The 24,649-nt window shown below is 54.5% G+C and overlaps 1 protein-coding gene across 2 annotated transcripts in view; it reads left to right on the plus strand.

Annotated features, from left to right (window-relative positions):
* Nucleotides 1–23,714, plus strand: part of CDYL2 (chromodomain Y like 2) — a 191,715-nt gene extending 168,001 nt beyond the window's left edge. The window contains exons 4-7 of one of the 2 annotated variants that reach the window (XM_047794118.1): nt 12,248–12,458; nt 14,204–14,347; nt 17,019–17,283; nt 17,971–23,714. In XM_047794118.1, the coding sequence (XP_047650074.1) occupies nt 12,248–12,458; nt 14,204–14,347; nt 17,019–17,283; nt 17,971–18,097 (747 nt within the window). In that variant the 3' untranslated portion in view covers nt 18,098–23,714. Of the gene's footprint in view, nt 1–6,085; nt 6,259–12,247; nt 12,459–14,203; nt 14,348–17,018; nt 17,900–17,970 lie in introns of those variants that run through there. The other variant, XM_047794119.1, reaches the window with a different exon arrangement.
* Nucleotides 23,715–24,649: the final 935 nt, after the last annotated feature.

Raw genomic sequence — 24,649 nt, forward strand, 5'->3', positions numbered from 1 at the left:
TTCAGATCCTAATGACTGATGTTGGGCATCTTCTCATGTGGCCCCTGGCCCTCTGTCTGTCTTCTTCAGAGAAATGTCTTTTCAAATCCTTTGCTTATTACTAAAATTGGGTGTTTTTTTTTTTTTTAATTGCTTATTGAGTTTTAAAGCATTCTTTCTATATTCTGGATACCAGACCCTTATCAGCAGTGATCTGAAAATAGTTCCATCCTGTGCAGTCTTTTTACTTTTTAGATAGCATCCTTTGGTATACGCAATTTTTAAACTTTCAATAGAGTTCAATTTATCTTTTTCCTCTCCTACTTTTTAAAACGCTGAATCCTACTTAGGTCTTGGATGGACACAACAGGGACACGGCGGATGCTTGAGGCAGTTAGGTGGACACCGCCATTCCCAATATGGGGTGCCCAGCAGGGAGCGGTGACAAGGTTGGTTCTTTTAAGAAATTTTTATTTTTTACTCAAGTAGAGTGGATTTACAGTGTTGTGTCCATTTCTGCCATTTGGCAGGTTGACGCAGGCATGTGTACATATTCTTTTTTAAAAATAATTTTGTATTAGGGAGTTCCCGTCGTGGCGCAGTGGTTAACGAATCCGACTAGGAACCATGAGGTTGCGGGTTCGGTCCCTGCCCTTGCTCAGTGGGTTAACGATCCGGCGTTGCCGGGAGCTGTGGTGTAGGTTGCAGACGCGGCTCGGATCCCGCGTTTCTGTGGCTCTGGCGTAGGCCGGTGGCTACAGCTCCGATTCAACCCCTAGCCTGGGAACCTCCATATGCCGCGGGAGCGGCCCAAGAAATAGCAACAACAACAACAAAAAAATAATTTTGTAGTAAACCGTAGTTGATTTACACCGTCGTGAAAACATGCACCTTCTTGTTTTAAAGCATTCCCTTCCATCGCAGTCTCTCCCAGGAGGGTGGATGTGTTCCCTGCGTGAGGCAGCCAGCTGAGGAGGGTGTTGATGGGCTGTGGGAAACAGCCACCCGTGTCGTCTTCTCCCGCTGGACCGACCTGGGCGGGGCGCGAAGTGGCAAAGGACGGACGTGGCCACAGCGCCACTCGCAGCGGCTCTTCACACTTTATAGCTGCTGTTTATCCCACTGGGTCTCACCAGTACACTTCTTATTAAGATCCACTTCTTACAGATGGGCCTGGAGAACTGAACGGGCCTGGGGTCACACAGCTTCGGGAGGGGCAGGGTCCTCACAGTTTCGTGCTGGCCCTCAGCCCAGTCCTCGGCCCACTGGGGACAGTGCCCACAACCCCCTCTTCTCTGTCCCAACACTGTCCTACCCTCCAGTGTCCACTGTAGCACACATGGAGGACGAAGCACAGGAGCCGTGGGGTTTTACGGGGGACACAGTCCAGCAGCGGCCGCCCACCCAGACGGGGATGTGGGGAGGCCCCGGAAGTGGTTCTGTGTCCTTGAACCTGAAGTCACGTGTCTTACCTTCATGACTCCCATAGACTGTCATTCTTTGGGGAGATTGCGGGGGGTGATGGTCCGGAAAGAGTGTCACCCTGTGAGGGAAGAGTGGCCCAAGCCAGTGGAGTTGGTGGGGCTGCAGGTGCTCAGCTGCCCCTCTTCTGAGCATGGCGTTTTGGGGTCCCTCCCTCCTGCACCTTCCACGGAGCCAGACCGCAGCATGGGATTCAGAATCCGGGGCTGTGGTTTATCTCACAGGCCTCCCTTCACCTGTTCCTACACCAGGAGACCTTGTTGCTTTAAGCTCATCACCAGACATTCCCATGAGACTGATTCTTTTTAAGATTTTTTTCTCCTTCACTGCTTTTAAAAAGCGTGCTTGAAAGAGGCGCGGTATTTTCCTCTGATAAACCGAATCAATGGGAAGTCTCCCAGTTCGTGCCGTCTCTTTGGAGCAGCTCCGTGTATCCACTGCCGCCTCCTCGTCCGGGAATGTGGGGCATTCGCCTGATTTAAGGTCCCCAGGTTCTCACCTCCCTAGACGTGGGCTTGGTTAATTAGGCCTTTTCTTCCCCGTCGGTGTCTGTCAGTAACAGAACAGGAAGAAAACAGAGAAGCGACTATCGCTCGGGTGTTTGCAGCTCTTCCAGCACCCAGAGTGGACTGACTGTACAGCAGCTGGCTCACGGTGCCTCTGGAACCAAGAGGCGGTGTGAGTGGAGGAGCCTGGCGGGCCTGCGAGGAAGTCCTGCCTCCACCCCTGCACCTCGTCTGCTGCCTTGGGATCTCTCTGCCTCTCTGCGCGGTCTCATTTATAGGAATTAGATGGGATCGTCCCTGTGGGAGGAGAGAGAATGTCTGCAGAAGCGGCTCTCGGAGGCCCCGGCACAGAGGAGGTGTTCAGTAAATGCTGCCGTCGTGGCCGAGACGGAACAGCCGAGGTTTAATGGCCACCAGCAGACCCAACCCTGCTCGTTCATAGAGGGACTGGAAGGAGGCCACTTTCACGGTCGTAATTGAATTTCTCTCTCTAGTTGTCTGTGTGCCATTGGCTGGATTGGCCTCATGGGCAGAAATTCATACATTTACTGGGTGTATTAACTAGATTGTGAGGCTAGCAGGTGTGTTGTAATATTTCTCCTGTCCGGAATAGAGCAAAGAGCCTGGAAAATAATGAAAAGGCCCCTTAAGGAAAGAGCCAGCTAAACACATTGTCCAAAGTCTCGGCGATTAAAAGCTCAGCCACTTCCCCATTAGAAGAGGAGCCCAGGCCCTCGCTCAGATCCTGGTTTTCTTCACTGCTCCCCGCCTCAGCAGACAGCACCACCCCCGCCCCCCACAGGGGCCCCCAGCATGCAGGAGGCACCCCTCCCACCATCTTGATGATACCTGCAGAGCCACACTGGCCTCAGGCCGCTTACCTCTTAAATAGCTCCTTCCTCTGTTTCCTTGTTTCCGTGACCGTGAGAGTCCACCCTCCTCAGCTGTTTTGTCTGGACCCTCGCAGCAACCTACTGTCAGGTCTGCCCGCCTCACGTTTCCTGCCCTGGCATCCACGCTTCACAGGGCGGACAGTGTGATCTGCTGGCAGTGCAAATCCGATCAAGTCCCCCCTCTGACACATGCACGCACACGAGCGCATACACACAATCACATCCTCACATCAGCATGGCCACTTGCTTCCCCGGATGGAGAGCTCCAAGGAAGAAGGCTGGCAAAGAGGGCAGCCGGGACAGGCTGTAGTCTTCCTGTACCATCTCCTCTTGGAAGGGATGTCCCGATGCTTTGCTGTTTCCTCCTGGTTAGAAGTGAGTCGCTAGGTCCTGTGTGTGCTCAAGGGGAGGGGACTACACATGGGCCTGAGTGCTGGGCATGGGGCGTGGGGGGATATTCGCCAGCCACCTTAGGGGCTGCCTGGCGCAGGGGTTTAAATCAGCGAGGGGCAGATAAAGCAAGGATGCACACATGTTCTGCCAGGGAGTTTGCAGAAGATCAGATAAGATACTTAGGGGGGAAGTGGAGGATGCATTTTGTCCGCAGTGTTTGGGACGCCTCCGTGAAGGTGATTGCAGTTGACATGGGCCCCGGGAGACTGGGCTCAGCTAGTAGAGATGAAGTAGAGAGAGGGACCCTGGTCTGCTCCCTGCTTATACCCATGTTTAATGGATGTGGTTGTCCTGGTCCAGTGCGGGGGACGAGTGTGCTTTCTCTCTCAGACACTAACTGGGAGCACTGGGCAATGAGCATGTGCAGAACAAGGGCCGTGAATCTCAGGAATGGCTGTGGGACTTCGATGGGCATCGCACACTGGCACCATTTGTTAGAGAGGCATGCCCGCGAGCCTCTGAGGGGATTGCTCGGACACAGGCTAGCAGGTGACACAGAGAGGGAGTGACACGTATGCAGTGGGTTCTGTTCAGGGAGGCGGAGGAGTGTATGATCATTTTAGAATCTTTTACCTTAAACACACCAGTCACATTATAAAATTGGTGTGGGGGGGGTGCTCCTTCTGGAACCTCAGCCGTCTGTCCAAATTGGATTATCAACATGAGCAAGGCAAAGGGAAGGTAGACTAACTAGATATGTATATTTTTAATTAACAGTGCAGCTTGTACTTTTGTTGTATGGACAAAACACACATTTACTCTCCGTTTATAAAATTCACGAAGGAGGGACCCATCTTGTTTGATGTTGTTTCTCCTAATTGACAGGTGTGCGTGACCTCGGATGGGGAGGCTCCTGGCTGAGTCACGTGTGGAATCGCAGCTCGTGTCTTTAGAGCACGGTTGTCTTTTTATTTGCCTCTTAGAGAAACAGAGTTCATATGGAGGTGAGCGTGTGTCTATTTCCGGAGGCAGATGGATGAAAGGACCCACCTGATGGTGGCCTGTTAGCTTTCCTGGCTTATTCCCTGTTAGAGTGGGAAGTGTTTCTCTCGTCCTTCTTACAGAGCTCAGAGCCGGAGATTCTTGATTCAGATTGACATCTAGGCCTTTTTTTTTTTTTTTTTAATTTAAGTCATCCTACAGCATGCAGGAGCAGAAAGAGGCGGGAGGTAGGGTGAAATTTGCATCCTGGTTCTGCCTCTTACTGGTGACCTTGAACCATTTACTTGGCTTCTCGGAGTCTTCCTTGCGGCATCTGCAGGGTTGGCATTCCATCCTCCACCTTACAGGAGTTTTGTTCGGCATAAACTGTCATGTGGAAATTAACTGATGCAATTCCTGGCACCTCTTAAGTGCTTGATAAAAGTGGGGGGTCTTTTAAAGTGTAATTTAAAAACCGCTCTCATAAAACTTCCCCGCTCTCCTGCCTATTGAATAATTAATGGCAGTCCTTTCAAAGCCCGTTCACATCCCCTCTCAGCTCCACTCAGGCAGGTGCATGCCTTGTTTGTTCTTTCCATGCATTTTCTGCATTTATTCTTCTTAGTTCCCTAACTGCCGTTGGACTGAGTGACTGAGCTTGCGTTATTTTACCCCTCATCTCTCCATTGTAATTTGTGTCGTTTTTAAGAGGTTTTCCTTAAGTTACGTACTCGCAGGGAAGCCTCGGTGTCATCCTGACCTCTGCACCCCTCCCAGACTCATAGCCTCGGCCATGCCCTAACCCGAGTCACCTTCCCCCACGTTATTGCCCAGGACCACCTTGGGCAGCCCCCACCCTGCACTGGCCACTGTCGGTATGAGGTTCATTATAGCCAATTCTTTTTTTTAATCTTTTATTTTTATTTTATGGTTGCATCCACAGCACGTGGAAGATCCTAGGCCAGGGACTGAATCTAAGCCTCAACTTTGACCTACGCCATGGCTTTGGCAACGCCAGATCCTTTAACCCACTGCACCAGATTGAACCCACACATCTGAGGTGATCTGAGCCCATGCAATTGGCTTCTTAACCCACTGCCCCACAGCAGGAACTCCTGTAATAGTCAATTCTTACACTGATTTATTCATACCCTCCCCACTTTCTTTGCTGGCTGCACTTCCTTGCAGGTCAGTTCTGCTCTCTGAACATGCTTTTCTTCTTCTTGAAGTGCATCCTTTCTTGGTTGTTGGAGTGAGGGCCTCCAGGGGCTGAACATTCTCCTACTGAAAAGGCCTAATCTTTACCCCTGCCTTTGAGTGGAGGTTTAACTGGACACAGAATTTTTGCCTTGTGGTTATTTTCCTCGGTGCCTTGAAAATCTTACGGGTTGGCTAGCAAAGCCCACTTGCCATGTGCCACCAACGAGCCGTGTGAGCATCTTAGTTGAGATAAGAGTAAGCAAGGATGTACTTAAACCAGCCCGGTGATGGCTGACATAGCTCACCTGGGCTGTGCATGGAAGGATCTTCCCACACCTCGAAAAGGCCAAAGCGAGCAAGTGCTGGAAGAAGATTTGCAGGGAGTCACCAGGGATTACACGGCTCCACGCCAGGCTTCCGAGTCTGCAGCCAGTGACCTGGCTGGCATCTCCTTAGGGCCCAGTGCTGCCTGGGGGATGGCGCGGGAAGCCTGGTCTGGTGCTTGGTCTGGGCTTGGCTTGTGTTCGGGGGAGGCTCCCCGCACAGGCAGAGCCGATGGTCTCACCTCTGCGCCCAGGGCAGGCGTAGGTCTGAAGGCCCAGGCGTACAGATGGACGCTCCCCACCCCCGCAAATCCTTCTCCGCCCGCAGATCATGAAGGAAGTGCGGCGTGCGCTCTGCAACGCGGCCACAGATGACAGCAAACTGCTGCTTCTCAGCGCGGTGGGCAGCGTCTTCTGCAGCGGCCTGGATTATTCCTACCTGATCGGCCGGTTGTCCAGCGACCGGAGAAAGGAAAGCACCCGGATTGCGGAGGCCATCAGGTGAGCTCTGCTCCTGCTTGGCCCCTGGGGGACCTGCTTGGGGCTGCTGGGTTCAGCACATAAAAACACAGGCTGCTCTGTCAAATTTGAATTTCAAATGATGCATTTTTAAAGCATAAGTATATCCCATCCCATGCAGTATTTGGGATATACTCATACTAAAAAATTATTTGATGTTTACTTGAAATTCAGATTTTAATTGGGCCGCCAGTATTTCCTGCCAGTATCAGGGATAGCTTTCTTCTCTAGGTTGTGTCCCACTTTATCCTTTTGATCAAAAAGAGATTTTATTTCCTCAGGTTAAGCCCAGCACCTGGTAGTGCCCAGGTATGATACACAGCGCTCCCGCCCTCTGCCTGCTGGTGAAGTCTTTGCCTTTCTGGGCGTCTCTGCCTCCTGGAGCTGACCAGGCTCAGCCCTGTGAGGAGGATGGACCTGGGCAGCTGTCCATCTGCAGCCGCAGGAGGGTGGGGAGTGTTTCCCCATCTCTTGTTGTCTTGGGGGCAAAAGCTGGGATCCTGGGAATGACACCCAGTCCCAAAGATCAGCAGCTCCTTTGGGACCCCGAAGGGTAGTTATTTCCCCATTCTTTACAGATTTGTCAAAACTGCGGGAGCGTCACTTCCAGACAGGGCTGTCGCCGGCCCTGTGCCCTGGGAAGAGCCCACTTGCTGCTGCACCTTGCAGGGTCCTCGGACACGTCACGGTTCAGTGATGCTGCCTGGTTTCTTAAGAAGAAACATGCAGCCTCGTGGCGCCTCCAGCTACGGGTTGGGGATTTTCTGGGGCCTCACTGCGTGGTGGCAGTGTCACCTGGAGGCCAGGCCCCACAGGGGCTGCGAGACCTCCTGGGGACGCAGTCTCAAGAGGTGACGCAGAGACACCCGCACATGTGGGTTCCCGAGACCGTCTTCAGGGGAAGCAGGCCCGGAGCCTCTGCCCTAAAACAGCTGTCACCTCCTGTGGCAGAGTGCTTGCCTGCAGAGACGGGGAGAGCCCGAAGGCCGGTCTCAGAACAGGTGTCATGGTTTCACACGGCTCTCAGGCTCCCTGGGTGCAAACAGGACAGCCCAGCCTTGTCCACGGCAGGTTGTTCTTGGCTTTGACTCAGCTGTGTCTTTTCGCGGCTGCCCTGTCACACAGTGGGGGGAGCAGCAGGGTCTCCAGCAGGCGTCCCTGCTCATTTATGGGACCCTCAGAGGTGGCCCGAGGAAAGCCGTGGCTGTGGCCTTCCTCTGCTTTCCGAGTGTCAGCAGAGCTGGAGTCCGCATCAGGGGCAGAGGCTGAACGCACTGGCTCATCTCTGGAGGCACGCGCGGTCCGGGGCGCTCTCAGCAGGCAGGAGAGCTGCTTGCACGTGGACCAGAGGGAGAGATGACAGAGGGGCTTCCTCCCAGGGCTTCACAGGAGGTGGACGTGCCTAGTTCATGGGCTGTGGGGACCCAGGGAGAGGGCATGAGGATGTCACCAGTTCGCAGCTCAGGCAGCTTTTCCTGAGCCCACCTGCTCTGCTCGCCCACCCCTGGGAGGTTCGGGGTTAGTGACGAGGAGGCGAGGGAGCCCGTCTTGGTTTTCGGGTTCCCTGGGTGGTTGTAATGCGGGAACAGGATCGAGAACCCCCGCTCCTGGCTGCCCAAGAGGCTTCTGCACGTCGACTGAGCGCACCAGAAGTTTTAGAAACGAAAAGCAGAGAGGCCTGTCCCGGAGAATGTTCCGCAGGGGTCCCGAGAAGCCTTGTGCGTGAGGGGCGCCGTCGGCACACGAGTTCTGTCCCCGCTCCTGCGGAGTCTCCAGGCACGTTGACGTGTCCACAGTCTGAGAAGTCCCTCGGAGAGCACCTGGTTCAGAACCCAGCGCGGCTGAGATGTATTTGGCCAGAGAACCTTACAACCTGCCGGCGTCCTTTGCGGGTCTCCTGGGACAGACAGGCTCTCGGCCGGGCCGACCTCCAGGACGGCCATCCTCAGAGTTTCCTAAAGAAAACTGCAGCCGACACTGCAGATGCGCTCTGAGTGAACCAGCAGATGTGAGAAGAGCGCGGATGACTCATTCCGCACAAGTCTCTCTCCAGGACCAGCAGAGCCGTCTGTCCCATCCCGGGAGAGAGGCTGCCCTCACCTGAACTCCCCCTCCGGGGATGCTGGGGCCTGCTGGCGGGGAGCGAGGACCAAGAGTAACCCGATAATCCACGTGAAACGCTCAGACGGTTCCTGGCTTCTCATGAGCCCTGAAAGAGAATAAGCGTAAAGAATTGTTTTCGTTGTTGCTACTGTGACTTCCAACCATGAGTTCTAGCTAAGCCTGGGTCTGACTGTGGAGTCGGCCTCTGGAGCAGCCTCTTGCCCCCTTGGAGCCTTGGTGCTCAGAGGCCCCGTCCCAGCTGCCTTGGCTCTGATCTGTGATGGTGGGAAGGGTGCACCCCTTGGCTCCAGGGGAAGGGAATGGGTGGCAGGGTCACAGCTGCCAGCTGCGCCAGGGGAAACCCAAACAGCCCCGTGTGCAAAGTTTTGCTCTGTCTCCTTTCGGCCAGGAGTGCAGATCGCAAACCACTGAGCACAGAATGCAAGCTGCCTCCACGCTTCCTGGCAGAGGTGCTGACTGTGGTAATAGTGGCAGCAGCAGGCTTCCTCCATGCCAGGCACTGTGCTGGTGCCCTGGGGAGGCGGTCACACTTAACTCTGTTGGGACTCACCGCGGGCTTTCCCATTTTACAGGAAGCAGAATGAGGCTCCAGAGACAGAACCCCTTGTCGAAGTCCTCCCCACGAGTTAGGGTCAGTGTTGAGGCTTGACCCCCACAGTCCTTTAGCCCCCAAAGCTTCCCACTCCTTCTGCCCCATCAGACCAGACTAGCAGCTCCAGGCGACAGAAGCCAGGGCTCAGGCTGAGTGGAGGAGGCGCCTGTGGAGGGCTGGTGTCAGCGCGAGGGACTTTGACGGGGGCGGCGGCGGAGGGGAGGACGGAGAGCCACCTCCCCAGCGCAGCCCCACCACCCAGACCAGGATCAGATATCTGAGCGGCAGTGCTGAAATGCAATATCCTGTTTGTTGTCTGGCTTCCCCGTCCAGTGGGCCGTGGCGATAGAAATCTGCTGTTGAGGTGAGAGCACAAGGATGGGGAGAGTGGCGGGTGCGTCCCATTTTCCCATCAAGGAAATGAGCTCGTGGGGCTGCTGCACCAAGACGGGAGGTTGGGGGCGGGGGGGGCGGAGCTGAGCACCCTTGGCCCCGTCGCCCTCTCACGGGTCTTGGTGCCCCTGCACAGAGCTCAGGCTGGAACGTCTCTGGGGTCTGGAAGGGGAAGCTTCCGCGAAGTCACAAGGACAGTTGTGTGAGTGGAGAAGCTGAGCGCAGAAGACTGTCTGCGGGGCCCACACGAGATCTGCAGCAGGGAGGCCTCTTGGTGGGATTAGCCCTCTTTCTTGAGAATGTTCAGCAGAGGCCAGATGATGCCTCCTTGGGAGGCTGGGGAGGGGATTCTGCGCCTTTGGCTCGATGGCTCTTAAAGTCCTTCCCAACTCTGAGGTCCATGATCCTGGAATGGTGTGAGGGGGGTTAGGAATGGGACATCTATCCAAAAGCACCCAAACCCTGTGGTTCCAAGGACCCTGCAAAGAAGCCTCACATCCCGTGTAGACTCCACATTGCATTTGGTAAAAAGCATTTGTTAAAACCAGCGATGGCAGCCATGACGTCAGGAAGTCAGGCCGGGAAATGGGCTGTTGGAAAGCCAGTGATGCCAGCCAGGTCTCCCTCTGTGTAGCTTTGTCCTCCTCGGGTCAGCTTCAGTGGGGCAGCAAGGGCCGAGGTAACTCTGTGACCCACTGACAAAGCGTCATGGGGAACTCAGAAGAAGCGATGCCTCCAGCCTGGGCTTGTACTGTCATGATGGCTTATAGCCCCTAAGATTCCTCCCATCCCAGTCGAGTATTAAGTAGTTTGCTGCCACTTCAGTCTAATCCCAGGATATCACTCATACCCAGATCTTTTGATAAGAATTCGGAGGGAGTAGTATCAATGGAGAAGGGTTAGGTTCCCACTGTGGCTCAGCAGGTTACAACCTGACATAGTGTCTTTCAGGATGTGGGTTCGATCCCTTGCCCCACTCAGCAGGTTAAGGATCTGGTGTTACCATGAGCTGCAACGTAGTTCACAGATGCAGCTTGGATCCCACATTGCCTTGGCTGTGAGGTAGGCTGGCAGCTGCAGCTCTGATTGGACCCTAGCCTGGGAACTTCCATATGCTGTAGAGGTGGCCATTAAAAGGGGGGGGGGGCACAGTAAATCAGCCCGACATTTGTATTAGTTATATATTAGCAGCTGTGACAAATGAGCCCCAGTAGTTGTGATAGAAATGTACTTCTTGCATCGATGAACCTAAAACAGCTATCACTGATCACACGGCCCTCCTCCACGCGGTGACTCAGGAACTGCAAGGCTCACCAGACGTCTCCCGAGTTTGCCAAGCTTGTCAAGACGAGAGGGCTCAGAGGGCTGTGTGGTGGGAGCTCGCCTTGCACCAGGCCTGGAAGCGGGTATGGGGTTTCCACTGACTCCCCACTGGCCAGCACTTGGTCACATGGCCACGGCCACCTGCGAGGGCGGCTGGGAATGTGTTCCAGCCAATGCCTCAGGGAGAGGAGGGACGGGAAAACAGGTCTGGTGAAGAGCTGGCGTATCCCTGCTGCACATCTGCGATCTTTGCTGTCGTTCTGGGAGATTGTTTACTGAGTGTTAACTCCAGGATGGAGAGCAAGCAGTGCCCAAGGCAGAGCCGTGTGTTTCCTGAAGGAGGGGAAGGGGGAGGAGAATTCAAATAAGCCGGCAAATAATTAGGAGAATTGCAGACTGCTCACAGTGTTTTCCAGGAATTCTCAGGAGGCCCTGCAGCTCGTGCACAGTGAGCGGGGGTGAGAGAGTCAGGAGAGGAGTGTGGAGAGGGGAGCAGAGGCAGACTGAGGTCATGCTCGGGAGTTTGGGTCTTCTTCTTGTGAGTTCTCCTTCGTTTCTGATCTTCACCTGAGAATAATGAGGAACGCAGGCTTTATCAGACCCCCTGGATCTTTCCTCCATGTCCAGCCGAGTATTACATTTTTATAGACCTTATATAGCAGCAAGGAGAAAGGTGAAAAGCATTGTAAGGCAAAGGAAGTAGAGATGCACGCTGGCACCTTGCTCAGCGCAGCAGGGCAGAGAATACCGTGTTGCCCCATTGGAAGCCATGGCTGCAGGTGCCTCCTGCCTCCAGGGGAGCCCAGCATCCTACCCCAGTTTTGGTCAAAGCCACCCAAACACACAGACCCTCATCAGCATTCCAGCACCACCCTTGCTGAGTCTGGCCTCCCTTTAGGTACGTCAGAATCCGAGAACCCTAGAACCAAAGGGAAGAGAAAGATGGTCCATCCCCACCCGCGCTCCCATCCGAAGCTTCAGTTCCCTGTCCAGCATGACCCGGGGGGGGGGTCATCGGACTGACCACCTCCAGGAGGGAGGTGCTCCTCCTCCCCAGGCCACCGCCACGCCCTCCACCTCCAGCCAGTGCCCTTCCAGCGTTTCTTCTCTCCTTGAGTTCAAACACGCCTCCTTGGAACGCCCTCCTCGGGCTTCTGTCCCGAACCTTAGCCTTCACCTTGCCTCCCCTGAGGATGTTTACACTGTGTCCATATCTAGGGGGTAGAAGGACGTGGTAACCAGGTTCCAGGCTGAGACGGTGGACAGCATGACCTAGGACCCCTTGGGAAAACGAGGACGTGCGGGCGCCCCTCACGTTTCCCTCTGAAAATCTGGCACCAGCCACTGGGTGGGCTACACCCACATCTCTGGGCCCCGAGTCTGGGAGAATGGGACCCCCGGCGGACACCTGCTCCCCTGATGACCTGTGGGTGTTTCTCAGCACCTGGGGAAGCTCATTTCTGCCTTAGCAGAATCAAGGGTGTCCCTGGGGCTCGGCTGGCCTGTCACCTGCTAAAGAGGGTCTTCTCTCTCCCCCAGGGACTTCGTGAAGGCCTTTATCCAGTTCAAGAAGCCCATCGTGGTGGCGATCAATGGGCCGGCGCTGGGCCTGGGCGCCTCCATCCTGCCCCTGTGCGACATTGTGTGGGCCAGCGAGAAGGCCTGGTTCCAGACCCCCTACGCCACCATCCGCCTGACGCCCGCCGGCTGCTCCTCCTACACCTTCCCCCAGATCCTGGGCGTGGCGCTGGTAAGCTCCTGTCTCGGCGCCTGTCCCTCCGCGCCCTCATGACACCCCTCCTCTGTCCTGGGTTCAGGATCCGGCCCTTCATGCAGGTGGAGTCCCAGGCTGCTCCCAGCCTGTGTGCGTGTGGGTGGGCAGCTCCCTTTGCCTCCCCAGAGCTGCTGCCAGCTGGGATCTACACAGCAGGGCCAACAGGTGGATAGCACGGCCGTTCGGATTCAGGAGCTCAGGCTGCTTCGGGCAGCTCACAGTCTCAGCAGTGGCAGGAAAACAGGGCCGGCAGGGGGCCCAGGAAGCAGGCACGTTCCCTTTTGATCTCAGCCACAGTGCTTCGCCAGGTTCCCAGTTCCCTCATGGTCACAAGGTGTTCACATTGTAAGGGCTTATCTTTCTCTTATCCCAAACGTTTCTGAAACTCCAAGAATGCTGATGGGGACGTGTTCCTGCTGACTGCATCCTCTTTGGCTCCTTCTGCTCGGTTCCTTCCTCGCGTTTTCCCTCCCTGAGTCGGTGTTTCTAAATACCTGCAGTGATGAGTGTTTGTCCTCACACCGCCAACCACTGCGTCCATTGACCTGCTGCTGACGTGATACGTTTCTCTCCTCTGCTGTAAGATTGTCCTTTGGGTCATCGTGACCCACCGGGGACACAGCACAGGGGAAGCACCTGCATAGACCCGCAGGCCGGGAGAGCCTGGCATCTCCGCCTCCATCCAAGAGCGGCTAAGCATGTCGGGAAGGGCAGGACAGGGGAGGCAGATGGACAGCAGTTGGGGAAAGGGGTGGGGATTCGTCCTGAAGCGGGGAGGACCCCCATCCCTCCCTCATTATCACTGGGAGAGTCCCTTGCTGGTAAGCGTCAGTGGGTGATGGCACAGGGCTTTCTCTGCCTGGGACCCCATCCACTCACCTCCTCCCAGAACACGTACCACAGCTGCACACTTCAAGGTCAAGGGAAATCCTTTGGGGAGTGGGGAACAGCGCACACCACAGACGGCAGCTGGGCGATGCCTCTGCACAGCTCTGGACCGCTGGGTGGGATGCGTCCCTCTGCATTGGGATTCTGCTATTACTCAGGACCTTTTTTGGCTGCCGAGATGGAAAGTAACTTGCCTAAGGGGTGGGGGTGGGGGAGGAAGTGAATGATTGCAGTAACTGGCAGGTCCAGGGGTGGAGCTGCCTCTGGGAGTGCTGGGCGCAGGAGTCCAGGTGCCGTCAGTGTTCTCTGTGCCCAGTCATTGCGGCCCTGCATCTCCCCGGATCAGTGGGCGGGCCTGGGCTCAGTGGCTTGAGCTTGCTGCCGGAGAGGGAGGAAGATTGTACCCCGTCCTCTTCTGCTGGGAGACCTCACACAGAGCTTTGCCGTCCTGCGTGGCTCCTCTGCTCATCCCTAGAAAGGTCATCACAGCTGGGGTTTCAGTACTGAACTGCACCCCCCTGAGACACGTGTCCCCTCCTGCAGGCTGCCGCCAGCCGGGGGAGGGGCATTGGGCAGACGGAGCCCTGTAGGTACATGGCTTCTTTGGGTAGTTTAATGAGAGCTGTGGGCCCTCTGCTCAGACAGGTGCCCACAGACGCACGTGTTTGCCCGTTTGCATGTGGTTCCCCAAGCAGCTCTCACTGCACCCCCCCCCACCGCCCCGTTGGGGATCCTGCCTCCGAGAGCTGGGACCCTCTCTCACAGGCAGCGGGCTGGCTCAGGGCCACAGAGGCACCTCGGCCCTCAGCCTGCGCCTGCCTTTGCTTTTCCAGGCCAACGAGATGCTCTTCTGCGGGCGGAAGCTCACCGCCCAGGAGGCGTGCAGCAGAGGACTGGTGTCGCAGGTCTTCTGGCCGACCACGTTCAGCCAGGAGGTCATGCTGCGGGTGAAGGAGATGGCCTCGTGCAGCGCGGTGGTGAGTTCCCGCGTCTTCGCGAGCGGCGCTTGCGGTAGAGGCATCGTGCAGACACAGCGACCGCGCCGGGAGGGGGGAGCTGAGCGGCCCAAGGTCACGCAGGGAGTAGGTGCAGGGCCCCGTGAGACGCCTGGGCACCCAGAGCTTAGGTCCAGGGGGAGGATCAGTGGTGGCAGACACTCCCCATCCGCTCCCGCGAAAAGCTCACAGCAGAGACTTCTACCCTGGGCTGCAAGTGTGGCCTTAAGAGCCAGTCCTACGCTCACATGAAAACACAGATCATCAGTGGCTTTCCAAGGAGTGAGAGGCGGAGGTGCCTGAGGACAGAGGGTGTTTAACCAGCCAAGAGGAGAAGCCGCGGCTCTCCCGTCCTGGTATCTCAGCTCTCCCGCCAGCCCCGCACTCGGCACATTTCAGCATCTCTGGTCCACTCTGAAGACACACTAAGAAACAGATAGGTTAGTGACCCCTCCCTCCAGAGGCGCCGGGTTTTCATTGTCGATTGTGTCTCTTACGAGCCGATCTGAGCGCTGTGGGGCTCTCCTGTCCAAGATCGAGAAAGGGCCAGGCCCGGAAATGAGGAAGGCGCTTTGGAAGTGGAAGGTCTAGGACACTTGCTGTGCTTCAGCCTCCTGGGGGTGCAGGAGGCAGCCCTGTGACCACCTCTTCTTTCTCCCCGCCTCCCTACCACGAGCCCCACCCCCGTCGCACCTCTCCTGACCCTCCCAGCCAGCCTTTCCTGGGCTCCTGCTTCGGGTCAGCTCTGCCTCCAGGAAGTCTCATGGTCCCAGTGACAGTGACAGGGTGGGGTGGCCCTCCTGGTTGGTGACCATCTATTATGGGCCAAGCACTCCGCTCATCTCTTTTTGTTTGTTTGTTTGTTCGTTTTATTAGGAACGCCCTGCAGCACATGGAGGTTTCCAGGCTAGGGGTCGAGTCAGCGCTGTAGCTGCCAGCCTACGCCAGAGCCACAGGAATGTGGGATCCGAGCCGCCTCTGTGACCTACACCACAGCTCGACCCCACTGAGCGAGGCTAGGGATCGAACCTGCTTAGCCACGCGGGAACTCCTGCTTATCTCTTTGTATGGATTCTCCTTTCATCTTCCTGATACTGCAGAGACCAGCTAGCTGGTCCACCCTGCCTGGGACGCTTGTCCCAGGAAACCCCATGGGCCTGGGCAGCTGCATAGACAGGCGGGTTGATGTCAGCAGAGGAAACTGCGTGATGAGGGTGCACACGTGGGAAATGCCACACAGCGTGTGGGCAGCAGCTCCTGGTGGCGTGAGTGGGTGCGCAGGGCATTTGAGGGATAATGAGACTGAAGAGGCAGGAAGGAGAAAGGCCCCAAGGTCTGCTGAGGAGTTTGGTTATTGGGCAGTGGAAGTGCTTGCCTGAGTTAGTGCTCTCCTTCCACAGTTAGGAATCCAGAGCTTTGGGGTCATTCTCCTGAGACAGGCCTCCACCCCGCAGCCCCTGGGGAGTGGTATGTTCTTTGGAGAAATTCTCTGGAGGAAAGAGGCAGCCTCGGTCTGGAGCCCTTCCCGCCCCCCCATCAGCCTCCAGCCCGGGTTGGGGAGCGAGATGACCACACTTGGCATGAGCAGGGGGCCCTTGTCTTGCTTTGTGAGACTGTGAACCTGATGTCTGCGGAGGACGGCGAGGCCAGTGGGAGGCTGCCCGGATGCCCCCCTTCCGGCTGTGCCTCGGCCAGGCCAAGGCGGCGGGGTGGCCGGTCCACATCAGCCTGGTGTTGGCAGGAGCTCTGGGCCTCTCCACTTCCCTGAGCTCAGGTCCTCCATCTCTAATGCGGTGACGAAAATACCACTTCTCTGTGGAGTCAACATGAGGAGGGACTGAAAGAATGCGGGAAAAGTTCCTATCACAGAGCATCTTGGTTAATGGTGGCTGGAGAGGCGTCCTTATTCTTACTCCTGTGATTGCTACAATTGCTGGTATTCAGGACTATGGTTATTGCCATTGTAGCTACTGTATCGCTAATATTACAGCTTACAGCTGGCGTCGCTAGTGTCGCACTCTAGTACCTTTACTACCGCTGGCGTTATTATTATTGCTCCCCTAACACTACGGTATTATTACTGTTGTTACTATTATTGCTATCACTCACGTTACTGTTACCGTGACTGTTAGACTAGGATATTACTATTGTTGTTACCATCATTACTCACTCGTACAGTGACTGCTACTTGTAGTACTACTTCTCTTCCTACTACGCCTGGACAAGGGGCGTTGCTGTGGGTGGGGTCCTGTGGATACTTTGACAACCACGCGTTCATTTCATCGTCTTGTTCCGTGACGTCACCCATCCTTGAATTAAGTAGCCTAGAGAGGAGAAAGCAGGATTTCCCAAACCTTTTCACGACATCCATAGGAAGTGACCCTGAGTGAGTGTCACCCTTGGATAGAAGACCAAACCCTTGCAGTCGGGGAGATGCAGTCCCACTCAGCCATCCCGGGGACCAAGGGCTCAACCTCCCGGCACACCGCGGCTCCATTTCTGGCATCTAGCGGGGCACGGGCCTGGGGAGCCCCCGACTGCAAGAGGCAGCCTCCCCCGGTTCCGGACATCGGGAGGGTCCCTAGGCCAAGCGCGGCCTTTGGGAGCAGAGCCCCTGGCGCCTGGCTGACGAGGCTTGTGCATTTCCCTCCAGGTGCTGGAGGAGTCGAAATGCCTGGTCCGGAGCTTCCTGAAGTCAGTGCTGGAAGATGTGAACGAGAAAGAATGCCTCATGCTCAAGCAGCTCTGGAGCTCCTCCAAAGGCCTGGATTCCCTGTTCAGCTACCTGCAGGACAAAATCTACCAAGTCTGAGGGCCTCGGCTCACCTGCCCCAGTGCTCCGGGGCACCCACTTCCAGCTCTGCCCTGTGCTTCAGAAATCAGAGCACAGCGTATGCCTGGCCAAGGAGTCTGTCAAGGTGTCTCTCTATACCTAGGGTTGTGTCCATTTCCTCGCGTCCTTTGGTTGCTCCTCATTGGTTTGGTTTTGTGTAACGATGGGAAACGCAGCACACTTGGCCTCCCCCGTGTCCCCCCACCCCCACCCCGCACCTGGCTGGAGAGCTATCGAGGGCTATCTCTTCCCAGGCCTCTGCCAGGCACCCTTGTCCTGCCCCCACTTGCTGAAATGCACCATCCTGGTCCAGGAAGGGGAAGACCAGTCTCCCCATCCTCGTGACTCAGGCTGTGTCTACACAGTGCCTCTGCTTTGGAGACTAGGCTGCCGTGGCTCTCTGGTTCCGTGCAGACCCAGTGACAGGGGACGAGCCATTGGAGGGGGTTCCCAGCCCAAAGAGCAGAACGATTGTGTAGAGCCAGCCTCGGTCTCTTCTCTGATGCAAATCTGTGTGACTTTTAGGGCTTGGTCTTAAAACCCAATTGAGTGATTTACAAACCCAGATATTGTACATTTAGGGGCGTTTTGTTAAAGATATATTTTTAAAACAATGTAAGTGGAAATTCTGATAATTTATGTGTATTATATGTAAAGCTAGTTTTGCAAAAACATGAACTGCTAGGAAAATGTGTTTTTTCTTTTCCTTTAATCGGACTTATTTAATTTATTTATTTTTGTTGCTATCTTATGATATCTGTTGTTCACACAGATACTCTTTTCATACTGCCCTGGACCAAATCCCGTGCAAGGTTCATGCCGTTTGGTGCATTCTAGCAATGAGCCACGTAGGAGTCAGACTCAGAGAGAGATGGAAGTGGAAGGGCGGATACAGCTGAAAGGAGCAGCTCGGAGCCAGGTTCTCTACACGGACAATGGCTCTGGGACTGCTGAATGCTTGTTCTTAGGAGAAATCGTGGAAGGGGTTTCTCTTCGCGCTGCTGCTTTAAGGAGACAAAGGGGCCTCCAGCCTGAGTGGTACTGAGACACACCCCGGCCCTAACTGTGTGAAAAGGTGGGGACCGGGCCCCCCTGGGGATCGCATTTGTGGAAGAAGGCTTTTTCCTTCGGGCAGATGGCTGTGCTTGGGTTTCAGAGCCCCCTTCTTCCGTGGGGGCGGGTGGGGATGTCGGGGCCTCCCAGGGAGACGGGGAGGTGACCCCCCTCTGCTGAGCTGTCCGCAGAAGGTCCGAATCTGTGTTCCTCCAGAGGCCCACATACTCCATCTGTTTCTCAGGTTGTTTACTCCCATCCAGGAGCAGTACCTGGGGGTGAGGTCTCCATGGGCCACCTGGGGACCCCAGCATCTCTATTCAGACCAGCGGCCCAACATCCCTGGATGGGCTGCGGGGAAGGAGGGCCTTGGGTCTGGGTTCGGGGTTTTGGTTTTGGTTGGCGAGAAGGTAAACATCACGGTCAGAGCAGAGAGGCGACAGGACCACGTTCCTCTGTCTGAGGCTTGACCCTGTTAAGGGTCAAGCACCAGAGAAAGTTCGAGTCTCAGAGGGCGGGATGTTCCCACCACAGCCCTCGAGTGGCGTCCGAGTGCTCGCCCGTCTCCCCTTCCCTCTGTTGGTCGCCAGCCCCTCTGGACCTTTCTTTGGAGAAACGTGAGTGGAGCAGTGAGAGTCCGGCCCGGCTGGGGGGCTGGGCAAAGGGAGGTCGTTGCTGCCATTCTCCCCTCTCTGGTCCTTTTCCTGCTGTTCAGGGCACCGGGCCAGGCTTCATGGCGCTGAGCTTTGTGTTGACCTTAGAGCCGGAGACACGGGCCTTTGCACAGGGCACCTGACCTTCCCCGGGACTCTGCCTCCTCCACACAGCCTCGGTTCCCTCTGTAGAGACAGCAGCCTCCCCCCAGCTGAGTCTGCCCGTGACCTCACGAGGCTCGGGGGAGAGGACGTGCCTCGCTTTCTTCTCCCAGGCTGGGTGTCCTCCCTTTGGTCCCTCTGGGGTCCCATGGGAACCACAGGCCTAGACCATAGGGAGTCCCTCTAGGGGAATGCCAGCTTTTGCCCAGATGCCTCTTGTCACATCTCACCTTGAGTTTGTCTCTTCCTTCAAGAAAGCCAGTGTGTGTTCTGCCAACCCTGGACAACCTCAGTCTTGGCAGGTCGTTGCTCAGCCATCACCAGGCCCCCTAAAGAAAGAGCACCCCCTTTCTGTTTACCTTTCAGGGGCAGCCACGCTCCGCATTAGGATTCTCCTTGGCGATGGAAGAGGATGTTTGGACATTGCTTTCGCTCAGGGCCCGTCTTTGTTCCCTGCTGAAAACAAAAAGCAGAAGTGCTTTAGCTTTGGACTAAAGCCTAGCTCTGGATCATCCCGTCCAAACTTCTAAACACCTCAAGGATCTCTGATGAGAAGGTAGGACTGTGACACCCTCCCTGAGGCCGCATACCCGTTGTTAATGTGCGGGTTTCTCGTGTACCGGGAGGTGTTGTGCAAGACAGTCTGTGCTTCGGTTCTTTGCCTTCAGTCCATTTAAGACGGGTGTTCCAGTCCTTTGGGCAAAAGCCGCTGGCCTCTGTTGGCTACAGGGTAGGCGAAACCACTGGGTTTCCACTTTCCGGATAGTTGCTTTGATAACGTGCAGGTGAGATCCAGGTGACTCGTAGCCCGTCGACCTGGGTTGGAATTGGCCAGACCTGTGGCTGTGTCAGGGTTTATCCTCAAAGCTTCCTCGAGGCAGCGCCCAGGCGTTCAGTTGTCTTCTACCCCAGCACCCTCTCTCCCCACCTGGCATCCTTCCCCCCTCTCTCTGTTGTGCTCTGCCCGCTCCCCATCCCATCTGTCTCATCCTGGGGCCCGGGAGGTCTCCGAGCAGTGGTACTTGGTCTCGCCGACCCTGTCCCGGAACTGCCTTTGGGGATGGAAGCACAGCTCTGGTGGGAAGTTGAGGGTTCTTCTTTGGTCAGGGAGCCTTCTGGGCATTCCACTCCTTGCCGTCCTGTTAGCCACACGTCAGGACTCTTGCATCCTTTCTGCTCCACATGCTGGTGGTTAGCGTGGTGGTCTTGCAGGAGAACCATTTGCGTTAGCAGCCCCGTTCCACGGGGGCTTGTTGGAGAACTTTCTAAGGTGGTCAGAGCTCCTCGCCATTGGGAAGCCTCAGCCTGGCGCCGACGTTACCCCCATGTCCCTTCCTGCTTTGAAATGATGCCTGTGGGTGAAAACCATCCCCAGCCACCCTCTAGGAATGAAATTGGATACCTCTGAGAAGGTCGCAGAGAATTGATTTGAACTGTTCTTCCTCTTTGCTCCAAGTTAACCTAGGAAAGGGTCTCTCTGAAGTGTGATAATACGTTTTTCCCACGTGACGTTTAGTCTGAAGATGGAGAAGTATCATCACAGTAGACTCTGACCAATGCAACTGTTATCTCCAGATAATCCACATTTTAAAATAGCCTTGACTAGATGCTGAATTGTATTTCCCATTATTAATTGTCGGCTTAAAAACTTTTGTAAACTTTTCTTAATTTGACGTTCAGTCATACCCATGTAATTTTCCACTTCGATTTCTGTGGACATATTTTTCTTTTCACCAAGAGAAACAAAGAGATGCATCTTCACATCTTCCTCCGTGAATATTCAAAAGGCGGAATTGCTTCTCTTTCGTGTCTCTGTGTTCAGATACGTAGCTCTGTTGTATATATTAGTTTAGACATTCTCACTAATCTACACAGTATTTAAGACTCTAAATGAGATTTCTTAAGTATTTTATTTTATTCTCTATAAATGGTTTTGTATAATCTTGAAAAATCTACACTTTGCCTTTGTAGATATTTAAGGGAAACCATTTGGGGGTTGTCTTGCATGTATATTTTTGTTGTAGAGAAGTGTTGCTTAGTTATTTCTGCAAATTTTGGTTGAAATGCTTACCGACTTTAATACAGTATATATTTTCAGAATATAAACTTTTATATTTCTGTGGTAAGTTAGGATATGCGTTTTAGGCAATCTTTTCCATGAAGATCATGTGTTCTTTCAAAAAAAAAAAAATAGCATTCTGGTTTGGTGCCAATGGTTTTTTGTTTTTTGTTTTCCATGAGAATCTAGTGCTCTTATACTGTTAGAGAGCCGGTTAATTTCCTTTTTCTCAAAGTAATTGAGTTCAAAGAATAATTTTACAATGTATTGAATTTGTGAATAAGCCTTACCATTAGGATCGGTAACGTTTCCAACCTTTGCAACTCCTTACGTAGTTTAAGATCTCCCCATATCTCACTGTGCGGCAGTTGATGGAGTTTGTGAACAGAGCCTTAAGCTTGTTGCAAAAAAAAAAAACAAAAAAAACAAAAAAAACAAAAAAAACAAAGGGGTAATACGGGTTGTTTCTTCCAAGCAACGAATAAGCCATGGGGATGGACTCTGTGCAGTCCGTACACCATGACTCATCTGGAGAGTTTGGTTGAGTTAATGGTGGCAGGGGCCAGATAGACACCTTGGTGATTGTCTTTGGCCATATGAAGGGACCATGAACAGGTTTTTCTGGAGCCACCTTCGTCCTGTTCACATGGTTTAGATATGGTCACAGGGAGGGCTGCTGGTCCATCATTTGTTTTGAACAAATGGCATTTCCTGCTCCTGACCTTGGCGGTTGGCCCCAGGTTCCCTGCGGGTGACCTGGGGACACCCAGTCTGGCTGAGGTCCACATTCCTTGAGAGATGTTACAAAGTTTACATGTGCGTCTTACTGTATAGACAATCCGAAGTCGATTTCAGTTACATAATCAGCATTCCCACCCGTCCCTAGTGTCTTATCCATGAACGAGGTACGTGAAGCCATACTCAACCCGAGTTTAGCAGGGCACAGGCACACTAGATGCAGCACATGCTCATCCGCCGAGCCAGTCCACCTGGGGCGGTCCGAATGGAGCCTACGTCGCAAAGCTCATTGGCAGTGCGTCCACTCATGTCTGGGAGCTGATAAAACCACCTACAATTTGGGACTGAGCGTTTTTAAAAAGGATGATTCTTTCCAGTTGGCCGTGCTTCCGTAACGGCCTACTGTGTCTCCTTACCAAGACGTTGCTGTTGACCTTGGGACCAGGGCTCTGGAATGGCTAAGTCAGGTTATTCACCTCCAGTAAGTGAGGATCACATCACTGTGTCTCCCACCGGGATGACGTTTGCTGCAGATATTTGCAGTATGTGTGTGTGTATCAGTCAGAAACACCGGCGTCGAGTTTCCAGCCTCAGCTCTGGCCTGTCTGTGGGTTGACCATGCTGCCTTGGCCCAACACCTGGCCTCCTGCTGGAGCTCCTTAGGGTGACTTTGGGAAGTCTGAAGGGTGTGGAGTTGTCCCTCTAGTATTTACTTTGTCCCTGTGCCATTAGTCCCAGCTTGAAGTCATTTGCTGACGTCCATGTTTGACAGGATTGTGAAAATATTGCCTTTCATAAAACCAAGGACCAAAGAATTCCATTATGCCAACAAAGCACGAGTTTTGTAGATTGTGGGCCCTGCTAGGCAGAGCTGTGCATGCTTGACGGCCCAGAGAAGCTGCTCGCTTCCACCGACGTTACGCTCCCCCTGGGTGGCCGTGCACATGAATCTGTTGTCACCTCGAGAAGGCTCTGAAAGGTGAGCTTCTGAGATGGAAGCTCACTGTCCCAGGTGGGTGCTTCTGCCGTGGAGTCCCAGCCTTTATCCGGACCATGAAGCGTGGAGGGCTGGCGTTTGTCCAGTTTGTCCAGTTTGACCAGTGTGGACTGCTCCATCCGAACAGGAACCTCCCGCAGGAGTTTTTCATGTGTGTCTACACTGAGCAGCGAGATCCTGCAGTTGCTCACTTTCCACCTCTCTCTTTTTTTTTTTTTTTTGGCCTCCATCCACCCATTCCACTTCCGGTTGAGCCTGAGAAGACTGTTCTCCACTCCTCACACTAGGCAATGATGCTCCCTTCTCACTCATGATGAAACCATTGACCCATTAACCGGTGTAGCAATGATTGATCCTGAAGACGTGGTATCCTAGTGGTAAGGCTTATTACCAAACTTCTGCTAAGGAAGCAGGCTACCAAAAATGTCCCCCCATCCCCCCGGGGAGCGTTTGGATTTGGTCTCAGAGCTCGCACACACACCAAAATCCAAGGAGACCTTTGCAGTCTAGGCTACTCGTTTTTGTTTTGCCAGGTGATCATGGGAGAGTCTTTAACTAGTTCTGAATATTTGTAAGTATGAGTCCCTTCATAGACTTTAACGCAGGTAGAGGTGACCCTTTCTCACCACGTTGTAAATATTGCCCGAGACTGGGTGCAGTACCGAGGGGTGATAACCTTTCCGACTTATCAAACGCTGACTGTCTAGAGCAAATTGTACACTCTCTTTGTGAATGGTCCTGTAACGTGTATGAACACATTTCTGGGTGCCTTAGAAGTTGTATTTTTCATGTGTGCTAATATGCAGTATTTATACATTGTGAGAAGCTGCTTTGAATAAAAAGGTTGAAACTTCGCCTGCACTGGCTCGTGTTCTCCCTTGGGCAGCCCGTGTGTCAAGGTCACCAACAGGTTCTGTGGTTTCCGAAGAGAGAAGTTTCTCTGGCCTTCCTCCCCCCAGGGCGGGGGCGGGGGCGGGGGGGGGGGGGGGCGTTGAGACCTCTGATGCTTCTAGGCTGTGTCTGGGGAGCATGGGCACGCCCACCCACATCTGCCTTGAAGCTTCAGTTTTTCAGGCCGGTGGTCGCCGGGGACATAGGGTGATGCCAGAGGACCTGGGAATGGGGGGCACAGGTGTTATTTTTCAGGGGATTGGTAGGCGTTCACCCCTTCCCCTTGTCCACCCAGGTCTCCTTGCACAGGGATGGCTCCTCACTAGAGCTGGGTCCTGTCCAAGCCCAGCTGCCCCTCGCGGCTGACGACCGTGCTTGTCACTATGGAATGACGCAGAGTCCTTTCGTGTTACCTCGGCCATCGCACCGTGGGTCTTAAGACAGGCACACTGCGGAGGACAGCTGGCTGCCGAAGCCTGGCTCCAGAGACAGTGTGGGGCTGCAGGAAGGAGGAGGAAGGAGTCGCTCAGGGGCTCGTGGCAGCAGGGAATTCTGGGAAAGTCCTTGGCACAAGGTCACGTCTACCTGTCCTTCTGTCCCGCAGCAGTGCTGAGCCCTCTGCTCGCCTTGGGAGCTGCACAGGCGCCCAGAGAGTCCCTGTCGTAAACCAGCTTGGGGTCTAGGAATGTGAGAGAGGTGCATGGTCCCGCCGCGGTTCTCGAACCATGCACAGTGCAGCACTGGAGAGAATTCCTTATGCGATCTCGACGCCCTCAAAGTCTAGAAGACAGGACAGCTCTAACTGTTGACTTACCATCCCTTCCCCTCTCGGTCGGTGTGGCCGGCCAGCAGGGCTGCGGCCCCAGATCTCCCTCTGCTGGCTCCCTGTCCTTTCTCG

Source organism: Phacochoerus africanus, chromosome 8 (assembly GCF_016906955.1).
Source record: "Phacochoerus africanus isolate WHEZ1 chromosome 8, ROS_Pafr_v1, whole genome shotgun sequence".
NCBI classification, from domain to species: Eukaryota; Metazoa; Chordata; class Mammalia; order Artiodactyla; family Suidae; genus Phacochoerus; species Phacochoerus africanus.